The sequence below is a fragment of the Pan troglodytes genome, chromosome 9 (assembly GCF_028858775.2).
Source record: "Pan troglodytes isolate AG18354 chromosome 9, NHGRI_mPanTro3-v2.0_pri, whole genome shotgun sequence".
NCBI lineage: Eukaryota > Metazoa > Chordata > Mammalia > Primates > Hominidae > Pan > Pan troglodytes.
The window spans coordinates 113,812,127-113,835,286 of record NC_072407.2 but is presented as its reverse complement, the minus strand read 5'-3'; the positions used below and the strand labels follow the sequence as shown (position 1 = coordinate 113,835,286).

Sequence of the window (23,160 nt, the reverse complement as noted above, 5' to 3'; positions counted from 1 at the left end):
TTTAGTAGAGACGGGGTTTTGACATGTTGGCCAGGCTAGTTGCCAACTCCTGACCTCAGGTAATCCACCAGTCTCGGCCTCCCAAAGTGCTGGGATTACAAGCATGAGCCACCACGCCCAGGGATGAAGCTCTTAAATATAGGAATAATCAGGGTGGTAGGGAAAGTAGGAAAGAAGGAATAAATTCTGATTTAAGTTTACGGTGCTAATTTAACAGTGGGTCAGTCAGGAACCCCTGTGGTCGGTTTTGAGATCCAGTAGAGCAGTAGCCAGTCTTTCCTGGGATATTGGCATTTGCTGTTCATTTCAGTCAGCGTTTAACAGGGAAAGAGTCCTTGGGACTTCTTTCTGCCTACTTTAATGAACCTGGGATAGCTTCAGTTCAGATTTTGCTATTTTGGATGTACAGAAACTGATCACTTTCCTGGGGGTAGCAAAAACTTTGTTGAAACAGAGAGAATTGGCATACCAACCATGAACAGGACTGATACAGTGCTGCGGTCAGACAGACTTTAGGCAGTTGTTCCTTGATGGCAGGATTTGTGTGCCTTTACCTCATCTTTGAATTTGGTAAAAGAAAAAAATTTTTGTCTGATTTTTTTTTTTTGAGACAGTATCTCGCTCTGTCACCCAGGCTGGAGTGGAGTGGCGCGATCTCTGCTCACTGCAACCTCTGCCTCCCGGATTCAAGCTATTCGCCTGCCTCAGCCTCCCTAGTAGCTGGGATTACAGGCACCCATCACCATGCCTGGCTAATTTTTGTATTTTTAGTAGAGACAGGGATTTCACCATGTTGGCCAGGCTGCTCTTGAACTCCTGACCTCAAATGATCTGCCTGCCTCAGCTTCCCAAAGTGCTGGGATTACAGGCATGAGCCACCATGCCTGGCCTGATTTCCATTCTTTGAGAGTGTTAACTCCTTTTTGGTTTAGGAGGCCTGCAGAGAGAATACTTCTTCCATCTTAGGAGTAGGAATTCCTTGTATATTCCAGACTTACAGTAAAGATCTGTCAAGAATCAATGAATGGATAAATTCTGGGGTATCCATTGGGTTACATTAGTGTGTCATTTACAGTTGTATCATAGAATCACTTTAGTTAGACCTGTTGTGGTGCTAGCTTGAGATTTTCGTGATACCAAATAATAATACTATAATAGATATAAATAAAATACCTTTTAAATCAAAAAGTACTTCATGATTGTCAGCTAATTTTATTATAATTGGTGAGGCCATTCAGTATACATAAAAGACTTGTATTTTACTAGATGTTTTGAGGCAGTAAAATTGTCAGACAGCGAGATAGCATGTCTTTTCTATTGGAAATGCTAGCTCTTTCACTTTATTACATGTTGGGCACTATTTGGCATTGTTTTGGCTGTTTTACAAGAGTCTCCTGCTCCAGGTGCCTCATTAGCTATGTTAAGCACACAGTTTCTTATCTGAAAATTAAAAATGCATTGTGCTGTATACACCATAGAATACTATGCAGCCATAAAAAGGAACAAGATAATGTCCTTTGCAGGGACATGGATGGAACTGAAAGCCATTATCCTCAGCAAACTAACACCGGAGCAGAAAACCAAACACCACATCTTCTCACTTATAAATGGGAGCTGAACGATGAGAACACATGGACACAGGGAGGGGAGCAACATACACTGGGGCCTGTGGAGGGGGCGGAGGGAGGGAGAGAGCATCAGGATAATAGCTAATGCATGCTGGGCTTAATATCTAGGTGATGGGTTGATCTGTGCAGCAAACCACCATGGCTCAAGTTTACCTATGTAACAAACCTGCACATCCTGCACATGTACCCCAGAACTTAAAATAAAAACAATTTAAAAACAGGAAAAAAGATAGTTTTTGCATACATCTCTTAGTGCTATTTCTCATGTATAAGAACATACTAAGCCTATTAATATTTCTTGACTGGATGGACAAATGGGCTTCAGTCAAAGAAACATTGAAGGTCAGGTGTGGTGGCTCACGCCTGTAATCCCAGCACTTTGGGAGGCCAAGGTGGGCGGATCACTTGAGACCAGGAGTTCGAGACCAGCCTAGCCGACATGGTGAAACCCCATCTCTACTAAAAATACAAAAAATTAGCTGGGCGTGGTGGTGCATGCCTTTAATCCTAGCTACTCAGGAGGCTGAGGCACGAGAATTGCTTGAACCCGGGAGGCAGAGCTTTCAGTGAGCCGAAACTGCACCAGCCTGGGCGACAGAGGGAGACCCTGTCTCAAAAAGAAAGAAAGAAAGAAAGAAACATTGAATAAATTGCTTTTGAGCATTAATCTTGTTTCATCATAGTACTTACTGTCTAATTAGGCTACAGACACACAAATAGATAATTACAGGACAGTGTCTTATGTGCTACAGGGGAAAGATAGGGAATCATAGGAGCATGTCCTTCTGGTGGTGTCAAGAAAGGTGTGGCTCTTGAGCTGAGCCTGGAAGGAAGAGTAGGAGGGTCCTTAGTAAATGCAAGAGGGGTACATTTCTGACAAATGGAATGTCAAATATAGGGACTGCTGAAGCAAAAAGATTGAATATTGAGTTCTTTATAAAAACTCATTTTTACAGCATTGGTTGGATTTTAGGTAGAAACTATTCAGATGTGAGCAAGATGATTTCAATCACTCCATTGTGGTTATAATCATGTAAATGTTTACCCTTTCTATTGTTCCTGGTTTTCTTTTTTTTTTTTTTTTTTTTGAGATGGAGTTTTGCTCTTGTTGCCCAGGCTGGAGTGCAGTGGGGTGACCTCGACTCCCCGCAACCTCTGCCTCCTGGATTCAAGCAATTCTCTTGTCTCAGCCTCCCGAGTAGCTGGGATTACAGGCATGCGCCACCACGCCCAGCTAATTTTTAGTAAAAACGGGGTTTCTCCATATTGGTCAGGCTGGTCACGAACTGTTCCTGGTTTTCAAAGGGACCTTTCTACACTTTCCTGGCTAGGTAGCATGTATTAGTGAGACATTCTAGACTTGAGCTGACACCTTTCATTTGAAGCTGGGGAAAATAAAGGGAGTACATTTTGAAAGATATTAATTACAATATCTTCTGATTATTGAATGCCTACTGTGTGTCAGAAGTTATTCACATACCATCTTTTTTCACTCAAAACACTCTGAGACAGGCCTTATTTATCTGTATTCCTGGATGAAGAAACTGAGGTTGAGATGGTGAGGAATATGCCACATAGTTAAAAAAGTTGCAAAAGTGGGATAAGAGTCTAGTGTTGTCTGACTTCAAAGCCCGTGTTCTTTGCACTGAAAACAAGACCCTTAGCAAAACCCTGGAGTTTGGCTACTGAGACTTTACCAGAGAATAAGCTTACTAAAGCAGAGAAGATGAGTTGAGGGTGGGAGAAGATAGGATCCAATCTATAGAATAGGTGGAAAATTATACCTTTGAAGGTTTGTGCATTTTGGTTTGGAAAGTGATCAGGAGCCCCTAGCGAGCTTGAGTGGCAGAGTGACGTGCACACTGGCAAGTTCTCCTTTTACATGGGAGCGCTGTACCAGACCCTTTTGTTGAAGAAAGAAGGAGTGTTTGGATAAGGTAAAGAACATTCGGCACTTAGAAAATTTAGAATAGGATAGACTAGAATTGCGAAGTCTTAGGCAAAACGTCTCTGTGGGGTCAGAGATCAAGAGGCGAAATTTAGTGTTGCAGAAAAGAAAGTGATTGGTCCTGTCACTGATTTTGCCCCTCATAACATGTTCTCAGATGTTGATGCTGGCAAGTATTTTTGTCTGGTGAGTGAAGAGTGGTGCTCTCTGCTGAGGAGTGCACAGGCCTGGAGAAGGCATGGGAATACACTTACAGGAAATACTCTTGCCTCAGAAAGAACAGTGAGTCTGCTCAGGTTGCCACTTTGCAGCTTAGGACAGGATCCCATTGCCTGTTTATGTGTTTTATCAACATCTGTCTGATCACTGGATGGAAAGTTTCAGACGATACCCGCAAATGCCCTCTGTTGGGAGGCCCACAGGTTTCCATAATTGCAGTGGCAGAGGAAGAAGCCCCAGTGGGGTCTTATCAGTCCTGCTTAGAATTCACTGCCAGCCAGAACTGTTCTAGAGCCTTTGCTCTTTTGTTAATCATTTCTCTTGAACTTAGTGGCTTTTCCCTCTCGGTGGTACAAATTTGACATTTATAAGGATGACTTACTATGATTTAGTTCCTACAGGTCTATAAAATTATAACTTTGGGAAGTAGTTCTCCTTCATTCAATCTATGGAGCAGTAAACATTATCCCTTCTTTTAGTTTCTTTGAAAGCTTCCCTTAGCTCATTTGATTGAAAGGACTTGAGGCACTTTCCATAAAGAGGAGGATGGGTGAGTCACTCCCTGCAGAGACCCTGCTGCCAGCTTTCCTTCACCTAAACATCTTGCACCAGTTCAGCGTTTAGCTTGTCATTCTGACATGGTTTTTTGCATAGTTCAGCTCTGATGTTTTCTGAGCAGCAGCATTGAATATCTCCCTGAAAAGAGATAAAAGTTTATACCCTTTTCTTTCCTAAGGCGGATGTGTCATCAAGCAGGGGAGGACTCTGGCTGATAGAAGTCACTCTTTTTGTTCCCTTTTGCCCTTGTTTATAAGACTGTTGACACTTGAACCTTCTTCACTTTTGGCTTATCCCCCAATTTTTGCCCCATCTTTCAGGGAAATAACAGTCTGTTATGAAATGTTCACAGCCTAGTTGGAAACTTGATTTATGAGCTCTGAATACATAAAAATGATTGCATTTACCAGCTTAATACTTTTGTTTCCTCATCTCAGAGTACAGTATACCTAGATAAAAAGATAGCTGTAACAGGAGGGTATAGTAAATTGTGTTAGAGACAAATATTTTCTGGAAGCTAAAGTGCTTTCCTGAAAAAAACAGTCTATATTTGCAAATATCAAAGAGACAAGTGGCTTTTTCCTATTGGTGCTTAACATCTGTAATAGATAATAGAAAGGATAACCCCTTTTCTGTCTGGTCACTCTATGGTTTTTCTTCACAAGCTCAGATTTCCAGAATCCTGTTAAGAAAAAGGTGAGTCAGAGGTTGCTAGCCCTGCCTCCGCACTGGTGGTCAGGAGAGGATTGTGCAAAAGCTTACCTCTCTGGAAATTGGATCCTAAAGGACTCAGTTTAAAAAATAATGTTGTTAAATTCTAATTAAGATTCAGAAAAGACATTTTTGATTTGAAAATAAAACAATCCGTTAGTTTTCTATAACCCAAATGCATATTTGTAAAGAATACAAGATTAAAATGTCCCTAATGAACTGGGCCTGGAATAGGACCTCTGTTAATGAATAATCTCTATCATTGTATTGAGACAGGAAGGAGTGAGCTTCCCCCAAAGGTGACGCACAGTTGAACTTGAACTTTTCCTTAGTGTAACCTCCCTCCCTCTTACTTCTGCCCTAAATGTTTCTAGCATTATGGGTTTGGTTTCTAATCTTATTTTGCTGTGCAAGCTGCAAGAATGTCAGGTTTTTCTGACTATTCCTCTGCCTTCTGATTACCCTTTTAAGCAATGCTGATTGCAGGAAATTGCTATGGTGCAAGGCGGGTGTCACAACACACAGTGATTAAAACCCGCATGTGTCATTCACTGCTTGATTGAAGTAATCATACAGAGGGGAAAAGCAGATGAAAAACCTGCTAAATGTGCAGAGGGGGTCTGTTTCTCATCATTTGGGTGTAAGGATTTTGAGTTAAAGAATAAAAAATAGTGTGAGTAAGACTTGTGTTTTTAGTGAGTTTGCTTCATTCTGAATCCTTAAAGCTTCTCAGCAAGGCCTGGGTCTCTGAACATGATCTAAGAAAAATGGGTTGTTGCTTTATACCAAACACATGTTGCCCAATGTACGCGACTATAAGTGGTTGAGCATATCAAGGGGAAAGATGCTAGAATGTAAATGGGACAAGCAGATGAAAACAAAATGGGAGAGGCCTGAATAGCTCAAACTAAGTTCCTTATTTTTATTTTTATTTGAGACAGGGTCTCACTGTGTCGCCCAGGCTGGAGTGCAGCGGCACGACCACAGCCCACTGCAGCCTTAACCTCCTGGGCTCAAGCAATCCTCCCATCTCAGCCTTCCTAGTAGCTGGGATTACAGGCATGAGCCACCACACCCAGCCACCAACTAAGTTCTTTTATCACTCTTTCCTTTGGTCTGCACGATCTTGAGAGAATAGTTAAATTGAAATGGCAGTTTTATTATTTTAGCCCTATGTGGCTCTAAAGCGATTTAAATTATTTGGTGCTTCTCAAAAGTATTAGTTCCATTGGGGCATAGCAATTTGGGCTAGATATAGTGGTCAGTATAGAAAATACAGCTAACTATTTGAAACTTGATTTCTCCCTAAATCCTCATGACCAATCCCATTCTCTTCCATCTCGCTCTTGTGCTTCTTTTGTGTAGCTTAGCATGGGAAGAGTGGGCTGTGGACTCTCATTCCCATGAGGCATAGGATCATCAGTGTTATTCCAACAAAGAACATTATATGTCAAGCACCGTAATAGGTGTTAAGGCATCCACTAATGATTTCTTACCTTTATGTCTCCCTCAGGTACAGAACCCTGGTATTTCTATTTAATTAATGGATTTCTGAATTTCAATGTAGCCTTTGCTTTGGCTCTCCTAGTCCTACCACTGACTTCTCTTATGGAATACCTGCTGCAGAGATTTCATGGTGAGTGGCATAAGAGATGGTAGGTGTTTTGGGAGGAAAGAGCAAGTAATGGTGTATACCAAGAACTGAAGGAAAATCCTACTTACTTTATTTTCCACATTCTTCCTATGGAAATGGTTGGCTTACTGAATTTTCAGTCTGTGTTTGTTGATCCATTGAACCCTTGTGAAGATTTGGTGAATTGTGGCAAATTAAATTGACAGGAGGAAGAGCTTTATTATTGCTTTAAGTGAGGAAGTCAATATAATTTACACAATCACCCAGGGAAGTAAAAATATTTATAAAATCTCAGAAGGAGGCCGGGCGCGGTGGCTGACATCTGTAATCCCAGCACTTTGGGAGGCCGAGGCGGGTGGATCACCTGAGGTCAGGAATTAAAACCAGCCTGGCCAACGTGGTGAAACCCTATCTCTACTAAAAATACAAAAATTAGCCAGACATGGTGGTGGATGCCTGTAATCCCACTTACTAGGGAGGCTGAGGCAGGAGAATCGCTTGAACCCAGGAGGCAGAGGTTGTAGTGAGCCAAGACCCTGCGCCGCTGCACTCCAGCTGAGCGACAAGAGCAAAACTCCATCTCAAAAAAAAATCTCAGAAGAGAACAAGCCTATTTGAGTTTTCTATCTTTTAAAGAAGTGTATATTAACCTGATAGGTTGCTTAAGGTAATCCACGAGATAGTACTTCAAACGAAAGTATAAAATCTGAACCATACAGGGATTTCCCCAAATTTGATAGTGAAGTAAGGGAAGCTTTGGACTTCCTCAGAAGCATGATGCTTTTCTTTGTTCCTTTTTGTTTCTGTGTCTGCCTTATTGGAGAAAGTTTGGTTTGTCGTTTGCTTTGCTTGCTCTGATTCTGTAGTGCACAGCTGGTGTTTTCTCAAGTTGTCGTGGCTCTGGATATCTAGTGCCTCTCATTTCTTTTATGGAAGACAGATTTGAACAGAAATTCATATGAGGTTTGGAAAAAGATTTAATTTCAGACTTTGCAGTCTGATTTGGATGCCATATGATCAGTTCCCCCATCCCACCTCCATTCTGCTTTTCTACTATTAATGGTTTATAATGAGTTCGTTGTATTATAAGAATATTAGAGCAGCCTTTAGAGTCACTTTTCTTTGGTGTTAGGACTTTTGTTTCAATGTAGCCATAATGCCATTATCCTAATAAAATTATCAGTACTTTCTTAATATCATCTAATACCCATTGATTTCCTAGATTGTCTGAAAAATAGCCTTTTATAGTTAGTTTAAAGCAGAATCTCAACAAGGGTCACGTACTGAATTTAGTGTTATATTTCTTAAGCTTTTTAAGAAGACCCCCATCTTACTTTTTTTCTTTCAAAGATTTCTTTAAAGAAACCAGGCCATCATCTTGCATAATGTCCCACATTTTAGACTCAGCTGTTTGCTCCCTTGAGGTGTTAACTTATTCCTCTATCCCTTCTATTTCTTAAGGATCACTTTTTCTTTTTTTGAAAATAGCTATTTTTCTGACTATAAAAATAATTTATGATAGCTGGGAGCAGTGGCACGTGCATATAGTCCCAGCTGCCTGGGAGGCTAAGGTGGGAGGATTGCTTGAGCCCAGGAGTTCGAGACCACTCTGGGCAACATAGTGAGACCTGTGTCTCTGTTTTTAAAAACAACAATAATAATTATTTATGCTTGTGGAAAATTTGGAAATGCTTGTAACATCAGTAAAAAAACAGGATATTAAGCTGTTCTCTACAGTATGATAAAATTTTAAGTATAAAATATTGGTTTAAAATGCATAATGTATGCACATATCTACCTAGTAAGAAAACATTTTCTGTTTTTTTCTTTATATTTTTATGTGATTTTAGAATAGAACCAATACTTTTTTAAGAGAAAAAAGACCAGGCACAGTGGCTCATGCCTATAATCCCAGTATTTTGGGAGCACGAGGTGGGAGGATTGCTTGAACCCAGGAGTTCAAGACCAGCCTGGGTGAGATAGCAAGACCCTGTCACTACGAAAAAAATTAAAAAATTAACCGGGCATGGTGATGCACACCTGTAGTCCCAGCTACTTGGGAGGCTGAGGTGGGAGGATTGCTTAAGCCTAGGAGGTCAAGGCTACAGTGAGCCATGGTTGTGCCACTATGCTCCAGCCTGGGTGACAGAGCGAGACCCTGTCTCAAGAGAAAAAATAAGTCCCCCAAACCATAGAAAATTATTAAGAAGCAGGAAAGAAATTACTCTTGATTTCATCATATCTAGCTGTGGTTGTGATTTTGTATATTTTATGGAGGACATTTCAAAATTTTTTGCCTTATTAAAAAAAGATTACTCGTTAGCCTTTAAGGTACAGAGGAGAAAAGGACTGTTTACTTGTGGACAATAAGTGGATTTATTTTCTTCTAATTAAAAAACCCCACCTTAGGCCAGGCACAGTGGCTCACGCCTGTAATCCCAGCACTTTGAGAGGCCGAGGCGGGTGGATCACCTGAGGTCAGAAGTTCAAGACCAGCATGACCAACACTGTGAAACCCCATCTCCACTAAAAATACAACAGTTAGCCTGGTGTGTTGATGCATGCCTGTAATCCCAGCTACTAAGGAGGCTGAAGCAGGAAAATCATTCGAACCTGGGAGGTAGAGGTTGCAGTGAGCCGAGATTGTGCCACTGCACTCCAGCTTGGGTGACAGAGAGAGACTCCGTCTCAAAAAACAAAAAACAACCCCCCCCCCCTTAAAATATACTACCTAGAAAGGTATATATTCTAAATTATTATCTAAAATCCCATAATGTCTTAGAGCAAAAGTTGAAACAAAATCTTGTTATTGTAGTTCAAGAATTTTTATCCCTAAAGAATTTCTACAGTGAAAGTGATAGCCTAGGAATGCTAAATTAGGCATAGCTAAAGTGGATCTTGACGATAATCCTGATCTTGTAAACTGGCTTACTGTTAACATGGTGGACACCAGGGGGCGCTGTCTATCTACCATTTGCCCGCATTTGCATTGCTCATTATCACTCCTGTAAACGCAGTAGGAGATGCCTTCACTGTGGGTTGCAGGCTTATCTCTCATTTCTCATGTACCTAACCACGGGAACTTTCCAGCAGGTTCTTGGGTTTTAGTGTTCATTACATTCCTTTAATTCTTTCACATGCTTTAAGTACATTTTTGTTCCAATTTGGGGATCCGGAGTGGATGAGTATTGCAAAATGGAGAGAAAACAATCACTGAACTTCCTTTAAGAGCATTTTTATGTTTGCCTTGAAACAAACTCCGTCATTTGTGGCTTGATGAAAACCAGTAATGAATTTGAGAATCCAACAATTTTGTTTTCCTTTGATCCATGGCTATTTGAACAGACTGATTGGTGTATAGATAAGAGACACCAATTAAACAGAACATTGGAATTAAAACCCCAGAAATGAATTTATGTTATGCTTTTGGTTAAACTCAGGAACTTTTCGTCTTAGTGGCAGGACTCATTAAAGGAGACGGCTTTTTTTCCCTTCATCTAATGTAGAATTTATTAAGTTCTATTAGCCATTAACTTGACATTTATATGTGTCCTAACCAAATCTAGTATTGTGCTTGTTGTTAGAGTTTAGATCTCTTGGGAGAGCTAAGGAGTATATTCTTCTCTCCTTTTGATGCCTTTATGGCATTGGAGAAAGTGTGAATACAAGAGTAGAAACATTCTATGGAGTGTCCTAGGACATACTCCTAAATTTGAGATCAAGATAACACTAAAACTAAATATGTTGTTTTGTTCTAATATAATGAAAGATGGGTATTTTTCTGTGTCTTGCAGTTCAGAATTTAGGCCACCCATATTGGCTTACCTTGGCTCCAATGTATATTTGGTTTATAATTTTCTTCATCCAGCCTCACAAAGAGGAGAGATTTCTTTTCCCTGTGTATCCACTTATATGTCTCTGTGGCGCTGTGGCTCTCTCTGCACTTCAGGTGAGTTTCAGGGAGAAGTGTATCTGCCTCATTCTTTTTTACTTATTAAATAATTGCTCACAAACTTAAGTGCAAATTACAGAATGCTTCCACCTAAGATATTTTATCCATAACATTAAACCTGATATAGATCATATTATTAAACCTTCTTATATTGATTGCTTAGCTGTTTACCATACTTGTATTTGCTGATTACATGTTTGCAGTGTTAATTTGTGTGTTACTTTGCCTCTGTTACCAACAGGAATCCAATTGCAGAATTCCATTCTGTGGCAGAGGTAATGGAACGTCTGCTCTTTGAACTGCTAGATCATAACAAAACTTGCTCAAGAGTTTGGGATCACAGCAGGCAGTTCACAGTATGGGGCACTTTGTAATCCTGGTTGAAAACCTGCCCAGGTCAATTCTCTGGCAGAGCTCATCTTAACTCTGTTTGAATATCTCTGTACTTACGGCTTCAGTAGCCTCAGAACCCTGTATTGCCCTCTGCTACCATTTGCAGTTGGCAGAAAAAAAATAATTAGGATGATAGGTTTTTTTCTTAACAGGTTTTTTGAGATATAATTCACAAACCATACAGTTTACCTATTTAAAGGGTATGATTCAGTGGTTTTTAGTCTATTCACAGATGTGTGCAGTTGTCACCACAGTCAGTTTTAGATAAAAAACCCTGTACCCTTTAGCTATTGTTCCCCCATTCCCTTTCTCATCTCTCACCAGCCCTAAGTAACCATTAATCTACTTTCTGTTCCTATAGATTTGCCTATTCTGAACATTTCCTATACATGGAAACATATGATATGTGGTCTTTTGTGACTGGCTTTTCTTAACATAATGTTTTCAAGGTTCATCAATATTAGGTGATAGTTTTAAAAAATAATTTTAATTATAAAAGTAATTGAACTTTATTGCAGATAATTTAGGAAGTAGTAAAAGAAAAATTAGTCACATTAACCTAACAAAAACTCCTCCCAGCATTTTTGTATATCATATACCAAGGTTTGTTATAGTTGTGATAATAAGTATACATGTAACTTTATATCCCCCCGCCCTTTTTTTTTTTTTTTTGAGACGGAATCTTGCTCTGTCACCCAGGCTGGATGGAGTGCAGTGGCGCAATCTCGGCTCACTGCAAGCTCTGCCTCTCGGGTTCACACCATTCTCCTGCCTCAGTCCCCCGGGTAGCTGGGACTACAGGCGCCTGCCACCACGCCCGGCTAATTTTTGTATTTTTAGTAGAGACGTGGTTTTCACTGTGTTAGCCAGGATGGTCTCGATCTCATGACCTTGTGATCCTCCCGTCTCGGCCTCCCAAAGTGCTGGGATTACAGGCGTGAGCCACCGTGCCCAGCCACTTTATATCCCTTTTAATTTAATATTGTAACATTCTCTGTGCTTATCATTTTAGTAGCTGTAGAATGTTCTGAGTTGGATATAATATATAGCATTATTATGTAATATGTAATATATTGACTTGATTTTATATAATGTAATTATTGGATATAATTCATGGTAGAATTTAGGTTGCTCATTTATTCAGCATTATAAATACTGCTAGGATAAATATCTTCATTTAGATATTTGGATTGATTCCTCAGGATAGATTCCAAAAAATATGAAAAAGGTTCAAACAGATTTATGCCATTTGTTATATATTGGAAAATTGCTTTCTGTAAGTAGTTTCTGTCTAGAAGGGAAGGAAGGAAGGGAAGAAGTCTGAGTAGAAGGTACTCAAAGACAGCAGAATTCATGCATGTGTGTTTATATTATATTCATCTAGTTTGTAAAGTCATTCAGCATATAATTAAGAGCATGTTCCTAGTGTTCTATAAGGGGAATTCTTTTTTCTTATTTGGTCATGAGACCTTTTTTTGATACTAATAGCTTTGATAAAAACTTTGATAGTAAAGATTAGTACTCATTATATCAAAAACAAATTGGAATACTTTATATATCAAAACTACCAAAAAAGCATTGCTTAAATATTAAAAAAAAATAACTTATTAGGACTATAAATGCTAGCAAAATATTCAAATAATTTTCCTATGAAGCTAGTGAGATTTTATTGTTGGCAAGCCCTCTGCCTGGCCAAGACTACAGGTAGTCTTAGAGGAGTTGGCTTTTATCTTAGAGTTTGGAGTGGGTACCTCACTGTTGGCAAATGCTCAGATCCCTAATAGAACCTCTTTTTTGGCTTCGCTCTTGATGTTACTGTGATGTCTTATAATTATGCATATTCTACAAATTATATTTTCTTTTATCAGCACAGTTTTCTGTACTTCCAGAAATGTTACCACTTTGTGTTTCAACGATATCGCCTGGAGCACTATACTGTGACATCGAATTGGCTGGCATTAGGAACTGTCTTCCTGTTTGGGCTCTTGTCATTTTCTCGCTCTGTGGCACTGTTCAGAGGTAGATCTTCTAAGAATATCTTAACCTACACTGACGAGTCACTTGCTCTTAGGTTTTACTTGATTCATGATTATATAATACATATTTGGCTTATACTAAGAAGCCATTTCTAAAAAGAGAACCTGTAGACTTAATATTAATGAGTGGCATATGACTTCTGTATCTTAGGATTGAAGAGAAGATTGAGAATTCCTTTTAGTGTGATTAACTGTACATTTTTTGTCTATTTTTGTTGTTTTTTTCTTTTAATGGATGCTGATAAATTAAGGAAGCCTTAAACTTAAAATGCAAATTTGGGCTAACTTTTCATGATTATATTCTTTCTTATAATCATTGTTTGGATCCATAATATTAAAATATGCTCAAGGAAAATGAAGGTAAAAAGAAGAAGGAGCATAGAGAGGGGCAAGAAAGCCAATTATTTTTTGCAGAATAGGGCCTCTGCTGTAACCGTGTTCCCAGCTAGAGAGACATTTTATACCTGCAGAGCAGGCTTCATGCTGGAATGGCTATGGCCCTTCCTGCCTTTTAAATTTCCTGTGGCTTACAGTGCGACATTAATGAGCAGTATAATTAAAGTCAGAATCTCATCTTACTCATCTCTGGCTCTCACTAACTGTTCTCCCTTCCAGGATATCACGGGCCCCTTGATTTGTATCCAGAATTTTACCGAATTGCTACAGACCCAACCATCCACACTGTCCCAGAAGGCAGACCTGTGAATGTCTGTGTGGGAAAAGAGTGGTATCGATTTCCCAGCAGCTTCCTTCTTCCTGACAAGTAAGTTGTCCTTTAATTCCTAGGGTTTTAAATGAAGGAGTAAATAGAGCAGTTCTATATCAGTGTCTTCTAATTTTTGTTTTCTTTTGGAGTTTTCACAGAGAGTTATTGAATTATCTACCACGTCGGAGAGCTGTGGGGCCTGTGTACTATGTACCTGCCTCCTGTGTTCATTAGGCTTATTAGGCTGAGGGCTGGGTCTAGGTAGATATTCTGCACTGCCCATAACTGCAGGTGTCTGGGGACTTCTGAAAATGCCCTGGGTCCTAGGCTTTTGCCAGTGGCTCTTCCTGGGGATTCATATTTACATTTCTGTAATTATCCTCTTCTAAAAGTGGTCTAGAAACTCCAGCTAGAAGAGAGAAGACATTCTTGACCCAACAGCAGTGAAAGTTCTCCACCATTATGTGGACACCGGGGAAGGCTGTGGTTAAAATGTCTATACCAGTTTCCTTTATGCTTTCTGTGGTTCTGAGAGCATAGGCCCTAAAGTTCTTTGTAGTTTGCTTCATTTGGCCAGAGAAGAGTCCTGTGTAGGTTAAAGGGAAATCTGGTTAAGATGAGTCATGTTGCTCCATTTGAGAAATGGCTTCAGTAGCTTAGCTTTACTGGGTAGTAGTTTCTTATGCTTCATAAAGACCCTGTGTCAGTCATTAATGATTAAATTAAAACTTGTTTTTTAAGTGTTGACTTTAGCCTTTGCCTTTTATGTTTGAAATAGTTTTATAGATAAAGATATGTTTGAGGGTTACTCCGGAACAAAGTATTTCTCCCATAGTGTGTTCTCAGTGCCATATATTACATTTCATTCTTTTTCTCTACACCTGATAATTTGCTTTATTTGATAAGTCTCTCTGCCCACATAGTAATTGACAATAAGCATTGGCACTTCTCTGGTTTTTTGATGATATGACCATTTGGTTGTGAATTTCACTGCTAACAGTTGGTGAAATGGGTCAAGAGACATCTAATTATAAATTTCTCAATGATTTTGGACTGACTTGTGACCTCTGCCTCTGTGCTCCCTGGTTGAGGTTTTAGCAGAAATATTTTTTCTTCAAGAGAAATGTTTTTCACATGATTTTCCTGGCTTGTTTGTTTCAAGTACATTTAGCAATATTATCCCCCTGTGTTTTTCTTATTCTCCTTGTGTTTCTGACAGTTGGCAGCTTCAGTTCATTCCATCAGAGTTCAGAGGTCAGTTACCAAAACCTTTTGCAGAAGGACCTCTGGCCACCCGGATTGTTCCTACTGACATGAATGACCAGAATCTAGAAGAGCCATCCAGATATGTAAGGGCTACATTCTCTTCTTGCTTCTCTGAAAAGAATTCTATGCCTAAAAGTCTGTTGGTGTGTATATTAGAGCATTGATAAAATGAGAATTTCTTAGAAAGCAATTTTTTTAAGGCCGGGTGCTGTGGTTCACACCTGTAATCCCAGCACTTTGGGAGACGGGCGGGATAATTGCTTGAATTCAGAAGTTCGAGACCAGCCTGGGCAACATAGCAAGATCACATTTCTACAAAAAATTAAAAAATAAGCCAGGTGTGGTGGCTTATGCCTGTAATCCCAGCCCTTCAGAAGGCTGAGGCAGGAGGATCACTTGAGCCTCGGAGTTCAAGGCTGCAGTAGGCCATGATTCCGCTACTGCACTCCAGCCTGGGCAACAGAGTGAGACCCTGTCTCAGAAAAAAACCGGATATTTTTTAGGATGAGGGGTATAACAGCTTTTGTTGAAAAACAGTAAACAGTATCACTTTTATTTTCAAATTAACCTCTTTATTTTCTATGTAAAATGTATAATTTAATTTTGAAGGTTTTGGGTAGGCTGAAAGTTTTCTTACGGTAGAAATTTGAACCATTATTCTGAAACTCATATCATTCCTTGGCCTATTAAAATCCTTAATGGGGAACTTTCAAGTTATCAGGTGGACCTTTGACCTAGCTATTAGTGTATTCCGGTTTTAACAAATGAACAGTAAAGACTGTTTCCATACTGAATGCCAGGGAGCAGCCTCTGTCAGGGCCATGATCTTCTCCCTACTTGTCTTTACACATTCTGAGATCCCATGCGAATTTTACTTCAGTTCCTTTGAAAGATGACACTTTTGACATTTGATACCTGTGAAATCTTTGATAATGAAAAAGGTAAGAAGTAATAAAGGTAATGCTCCTTTTGGGTCACAAAGACAGTGTAAGATCGTTGTCTAGAATTATTAGAAAGCACATTTTTTGATAACCTGTCTGTTAAAGAAATATGTAACAGTTTAAATGTCAGCTATATTTAATTTACATTTTCTTATGTCATATGCTTAAAATGTAAAATAGCGAGACTTCCAATTCTCTTCTGAAGCAAACCTGCAGCCACATCTGGTCTTTTGTCTCCCAGATTGGGGCTGGTTAGAGTTCCATGGAGACCCTCAGGGTTTATGAGTGAGATTCTTATTGTATGAGCTGTAACTATAAGCTATGAAAATGGACACTTAAAGACACAGCCTTGAGCTGTTCCCTTGTAAGATAGGCGTTTCTGCCACATGGCTTGTATTAGAGCTTTATTCTTTTAATTTAAGGCTCTGATTCCTGTTACAATGGAAATACCCTTGGGCAGGGTAGACTGTTACAGGTCATTTTAATTTTATCTGCAGATATGAGTCTCCTGAGTGCAGGGCATCATTCTAGAGAAGCTGGACAGTCAAAGGGTGGGAAAATACACTGTCATAGGGGGACAGTATGAATACAGAGTGATGTTATCGGAGCTTTGCTTTAGGAAGAGGTAGTAAAAATGGAGTAGTAAAAAAAAGAGCGTGGACTTTGGAGTTGAGTAGGCCTGCATTCAAACCTCAGCTCTGTTGCTAAACTCGATAACCTTGGGCAAATTAGTTAGCTTCTCTGTTTAATTTCAGTTTCTGTCTGTAAAATGGCACCTACTTTGGAATTATGATATTTGATATTATATCTCTCTGTAGCAAAAATGCAATGTTCTTATGCTTGCACAAGTGTTCTTAATCTGATAATGGTATATTAGACAGATTCCAGGTGAAGAAACCCAATCTCTCCCCTTCCTTCTTTTTATTGTTTCCCATCCTGGTAATTTTATTCCAGTGTCTCCAGACTCATCATTGCGTTTTCCACCCCAGTGACTTCGCTTATATTGGTGACTATGCCTGAACTACCCTTGTGTCTCTTCTCACACTATCAAAATTATCTTCCTCTTTGAAGTGAACTATTTAAGTCCATATTGAGCAGACCTTCCTTTAAGTGTCTTCAGTATTTATCTGTGCAGTTCGTTTAGCCATTTAATTTTCTTGGTCTTAGTTAAATATTTCTGATATCATATCTTTCCACATCAAATATGTGAATGCCATGAAGAGAATGACTGCACTTTGTTTCTTTTGCGTTCACCATAGTGTCTAGGACGGTGTCATGTACCCAGTAGTTCACTTTTACGTGCTTTCTCAGTGGATAATGAATATTCATCGTCATTGTGGTAATGATGTTGAGAGAAAGCTGGCTAGAAAATCTACAGTGGCCTTTTGCACATTTCTTAGGCTTTTATCACTGGTTGTCTTAGTTAGATCATATTTCCATATTCTCTGCTGTCAGACAGTGTTAAATTTGATTAAATGACTCTATATGAGCTTTACCCAAAAGGTGATGATTTTTCAGGATGCCAGTAGGAGTCACCAAAATGCTGGCTGATAAAAGCAGGGAAAAACAAGTGATTTATGTCTGCTGGGTAGCAGCTGTGTCCAGCCCTTTGAATGCGAGGATTTTTTTGCTTATCTGTGGTGGCAGAATCATGAAAATTAGGCATGGACGTTTAGCTCTGGGTGGCAGGTTTTAGCCAGCCTTTGGCTTCAATGCTAAGTGCTCCAGCCTGTCCCGTTTCTATTCTGCATGGAAACGAGGAAAGATGTATGACTTTTTTTATTTCACTATTTTCTTTACCTCTGGGCTAATCAAGAATTAGGAGTGAATAAGTGTAAAGGTTCTGTGGTTTGTACTGTACCATTATAACTATAGTGCAGAAATAATGTTTTTGCTGCATATTTTTTCATGGTAGGTATTGAGTAGCTATTGAATATCTCATTATTGAACAGGAAGCATTTACAGGGGTACATGCCAAGATTGCCAAGATTTTCTGCCAGAATCAAGATCTAAATTTGGAAGATACATTCAGTGTCACCTCTTTAGTTCTTGAAAAATTCATATTTTTGTTCACTATTTCAAGGTGAATGATACACTTCCAGCTCCAAATCTAGTATATGATTTAGGAGCTACCTAGTCAATGGATGAAACCTTGGAGGAAAAAACAGCTCTTCAGGAGAGAGCTTACAGAAAAAGACTCTTTTCTGACTTTAATTTAATGCTTAAGCAGACTTGCTGGAAGTTTTCCTGTTTTCTTTCTTTTTTAAGAGACTGGATCTTGCTCTGTCACCCAGGCTGGAGTGCAGTGGTGCCATCATAGCTCACTGTAACCTCAAATTCCTGGGTTCAAGTGATCCTTCCACTTCAAGCTCCTGAGTAGCTAGGACTACAGGCATGCATCACCATGCACAGTTAATAGTTTTATTTTTTCTAGAAACAGAGTCTTGCTGTGTTGCCCAGGGTGGTCTCAAGCAATCCTCCCATCTTGCCCTCTCAAAGCACTGGGATTATAGACATGAGCCACCATGCCTGTCCTCCATCTGTTATCTTTGAAAACATAGATTGGTCATTGATTTTTTTCCTAAGCAGTAATATAGTCAGTTCTGCTACAATAAGATATAAAGTTATGAAAAATTAATATGTGGTAAAAACCACAAAGCTTATTGGGAAAACGGAGTTAGGGACACAATACTTAAAAAACTTTGTCAGTTAAAAAAGAGATTAAAAATTAGCCGTGCATGATGGCTCATGCCTATAATTCTAGCACTTTGGGAGGCTGAGGCAGGAGGATAGCTTGAGGCTAGGAGTTTGAGACAACATAGCGAGATTCCGTCTCTACAATAAAAAATAAATAAATTAGCCAGGTATGGTGGCTCATGCCTGTAGTCCTAACTACTCAAAGGCTGAGGTGAGAGGACTGCTTGAGCCCAGGAGTTTGAGGCTACAGTGAGCTACAGTCATGCCACTACACTCCAGCCTGGACAACATAGCAGGACCCTCTCCTTGAAAAAATAAAAATTAAAAAAAGATTAAAAATGGTAGCATGATTTTACATATGTTAAATGGTTAAAAGTGCATAAATACTACAATAAATGTGGCTGTTTACTTTGCAGAAGACTTGAAGTTTGCTTGTGGCCTGGTATTGGAAGGATTGCAGCTTGTAGTAGTAAAAGGATTATCTGAAATCTTAGAAAAGTTATAATAGCAAAGGTGAATGGGTGGATGTGGCTTCTAACATGGTGAACTGAGAAGGCCAGTAGATATATTTGTGTATGTATACACTATGTGTATTTCTATGCTGATTGGTTCCACTGAGTGTACTTTTCTGCATTCACCTAGTGTTTCCTGTGAGTTAAATGACATAATCAAACGCAAAAATTAAATTATGCTCAAAGTGTTCCCTAATATATCCCTTGGCTGGAAAAAATTTGCATTTTCAAAACTAGTATTAGAACAGAATTGACTGTATATCAGTTCAAAATATTCTTTATTTCATTCTTCTTTATCCCTGCTTTTCCAATTTAACCAGTAAAAAGAATCATAGATTTAGAAGGGAACTTAAAATGTAGTCTGTGATCTTTTTATTTTGTGGATGAAAGAACTGAGATCTAGAGAGATTATAACTTGATAAAGATTAGCCCTAGGATAAAAGGCTTGGTTTCAGGATTCTTCAATATTATTTTCATACCACCTCTTTCTTGTTTTTGTGTGATAGCTAATCATTCTTTGATGTTACAAGGCCAAATAGACATTAAGTAGCTGAGCATTGCTTTCTGTTTGTTTGTTTTGTTTTGTTTTTCAGAGGCAGGGTCTCACTCTGTCACCCAGGCTGGAGTGCAGTGTCATCATCATAGCTCACTATAGCCTCGAACTCCTGGGCTCAATTGATCTTCTCACCTCAGCCTCCTGAGTAGCTGAGACTACAGGTGCTGTAAAGACCCTGTCTCTATGGAGAATTAGGCTGGCATGGTGGCTCACACCTGCAATCTCAGCACTTTGGGAGGCCGAGGTGGGAGGATCACCTGAGGTCAGGAGTTCAAGATCAGCTTGGCCAACATGGTGAAACCCCGTCTCTACTGAAAATACAAAAATTAGCCAGGCATGATGACGTGCACCTGTAATCCCAGCTACTTAGGAGGCTGAGGCAGGAGAATCACTTGAACCCAGGAGGCGGAGGTTGCAGTCAGCCGAGATGGCGCCACTGCACTCCAGCCTCGGTGACAGAGCGAGACTCTGTTTAAAAAAAAAAAATTTTAATTAGCCACTACCCCTAGCTAATTTTTAAATTTTTTTGTGGAGAGAGGGCCTCACTGTCTTGCCCAGGCTGGTCTCGAACTCCAGGCTTCAAGTGATCCTCCTGCCTTGACCTCCCAAAGTGGTGGGATTACAGGTGTGAGCCACTGTGCCCAACTCATTACTTTTTTAAAAAATTACTTTCCATTTCTAGTTTATATATGACAGGTACTTACTTTAAGTAGTAAATATTATGTTTAACAATAAATAAAAATGATCAGGATTTCCCCCGACACGCTTTCCTTTCTTCTCTTTTTCTTCCTTTCTCTCTCATTTTATCCCTTCTCCTGCCCTTTTTGGGAGTCCTTATTGGAGGAAAAAATAACTTGCCCTATTTGTTTCCTCACTAATTGTTATCAGTCTCGGGTATCAAGGCAAGCAGATTCAAATTGCTGTAATATATACAGTGCAATTAGATTAGAATCTACTAAGAATTTAATTGGAGAATGTTCAAAATACTTCTTTAAAGTTAATTTTTTAGTATTCATTATGTTGGCATTTAGAAATTAATTGATGTTTCCATGATCTATAATGATTGAATGAACAAAAATTTTTACCTGTGAGTTTAGATTTTTACAGTGCAATAAATTTTTACTTGTGAGTTTAAAGATTCAATCAACAAATATGTATTTAGCAAGGCTATATGAGAGACAAAAAACTAAGACAGTCTGTGGCTCTGGAGGACAACTACTTTTTAAAATTTAACTGGAGCATATCTAAAAGAGGAAATGAAAAGACAGAAAAATACTTGAAAATGTTCCCTTTCAGGTGTTTCCTCCCAGGCCTCCATGTTCTTATTTCAATAAAGGAAATATCATGGGAGGATATTGATGATTGGCTATTTGATAGTGGCAAGAGCATTGACTGGAAGTTAGGAGAGTCTGATTCTTTTCTGGAATCAAGTGAAATGTATTTTCCTTTTAAATGACTGGGAATTTCTAAGACCATTGACATTTCTTTGCTCCCCTTTCCAATTTGCTGAAACTACACCTGAAATCCAATTGGAGTGTTTATATTTTAGCTTATCCCATTACCTATTTTCCTGTCAAATATTTTATGGCAGCACAGTTTACCTTGAGACATGTGTCCTGAGCCGGGGCCCTCATGACCAGAGATGGAAGTCTACATGCTGCTTCTGTCCTGGAAGAGATGAGTACTGTTAGAGGCTTACTCTGTGCTGTGTCCCGCTCCAAGAGTGTGATGCTGGTGTTTGAGAGTCGAGATGATGTCACTGAAGACTGCAACCCTGACAAAGTTTCTGTTACAGCTGATGAGGAAAAGCTGTGACAATATTTATTACTACCCAGCTCTCCTTAGCTCACTCCTCCCCCGACAAAATACACATCTTTTATTATTGGGATCTCAACCTCTGTTTCAGGCCTTCTATTTCCTTTGAGAATGTGTAGTTTTGTTTACATCTGGAGTGGTATTAAATTGTTATCCTTAACATATGCTTGTTGATAAGATGTAAACAATGTGATATTGATGATGGATAAATTGGCTTGAATTCCCCCGCTGTTACCTTTTTCTCTTTTGGTTTAGAGGTGCTTATTTGTTCTTCTCTAAAGCTTCTAGTGGGTTGAAACAGAAAGAAGTCACATTTCTTTCAAAATGAGTCTTAAATGCTTGTGTTTTACAAAATTTTAAATTAAGGCATATTTTTAGCTTCGACAGCTGGTTGATATGTAGCCTGTGACTAATGAAATGAAACACATTTTTGTTTCATGATCATGTGTTAATGTCACCCTACAATTTTGTTATTTTTGATGCAAGAAAGAATGATTAAATCTGAAGAAACAAAAAAAATGGGCTCTTCGGTTATACTTTAAGGCAGATTTAAATCCAGTCTTTTGATTTTTGAATTGTAGATGATGTGGTTATGATCTCAGATTTTGCAGTGTGAGATATTTATAAAATTGAGAGAATAAATTTATTTTCTCTGGTTGTAATTCAAGTCATGTTACTTTAGCTTTTAGACCTATGGGGCAGTAGACAGTTGGTGTTTTCAGGGATATAAACTGAGGACTTTCAAGCTAAAAATAGTCACAGTAAAACAATATATATAACATGATCCAGATCTTGTAAAGAAAAATCAATATCTGCAGAGAAGTTCTGGGATATACACTAACAGGCTGATGGTGATTTTCTTTGGGTCGGAGGACTGTAAGTGATTTTGTAAGACGTTTTTTGTAATAAATAATGTTTTAATTTCATCATGGAAAAAAAATAACCATAATGGGGGCTGTCACTGTGAAATCTTTGATACCCCTACCAAGAAGATCTGTGGTGGACTTGAGCAACATTCAGTGTGTTTTCAGTTGACCTCGAGTTTCTCTTCCTTGAACATAAGGACTTTCAACTCAAAATTGGAAGATAAGTTTTCTATCAAGTAATTTTTCCCTCTTTGCCTTCAGGCCTCTTCTTAAGTCATTTTAGTCATATTTAATACTATCTTCGCTACTCTTTCCACAAATTATATCTTGATTACTTCAAAAAAATAGATGTGGTTTACCGATTTACAAGCTCCAAGGAACGCTTTTTTTTAGAAGCCTAGGACTAAAGAGGATGCCGCAGTGCATAAGGCAAGTACGTTATTAAACTCTTCCAGGCAGAAGTGAGTTAAGGAATTAAATACAAATTTAAATAAAGTTAATTTTCTGGTTGTAGGGGTTTGGACAGAAAGCCTTGTCTGTCCTGTAATCATGCTCAAGACTGTCCATTGGCGGTGTAATTCCAACAGTTTTGAATCACTGGCTCAAGAAGACGATGTATAAATATTATCAGCACAACCATGTTCATCTCCCTTTTTTTTTGACGGAGTCTTGCTCTGTCACCCAGGCTGGAGTGCAGTGGCGCAATCTTGGCTCACTGCAACC

General features: G+C 39.0%; 1 protein-coding gene across 18 annotated transcripts in view; it reads left to right on the top strand.

The window, feature by feature from the left end:
• Positions 1-23,160, top strand: part of ALG9 (ALG9 alpha-1,2-mannosyltransferase) — a 101,919-nt gene that overhangs the window by 25,544 nt on the left and 53,215 nt on the right. For 10 of the 18 annotated variants that reach the window (XR_010147083.1, XR_010147082.1, XM_016919744.4 and 7 more), the window contains 5 exon segments: positions 6,578-6,700; positions 10,492-10,646; positions 12,911-13,061; positions 13,694-13,841; positions 15,004-15,133. Coding sequence is in view for 15 of the 18 variants with exons in the window: in XM_016919744.4 (XP_016775233.2) it covers positions 6,578-6,700; positions 10,492-10,646; positions 12,911-13,061; positions 13,694-13,841; positions 15,004-15,133 (707 nt within the window). In the remaining 3 variants the exon portion in view is untranslated. 18 annotated transcript variants of the gene reach the window in all.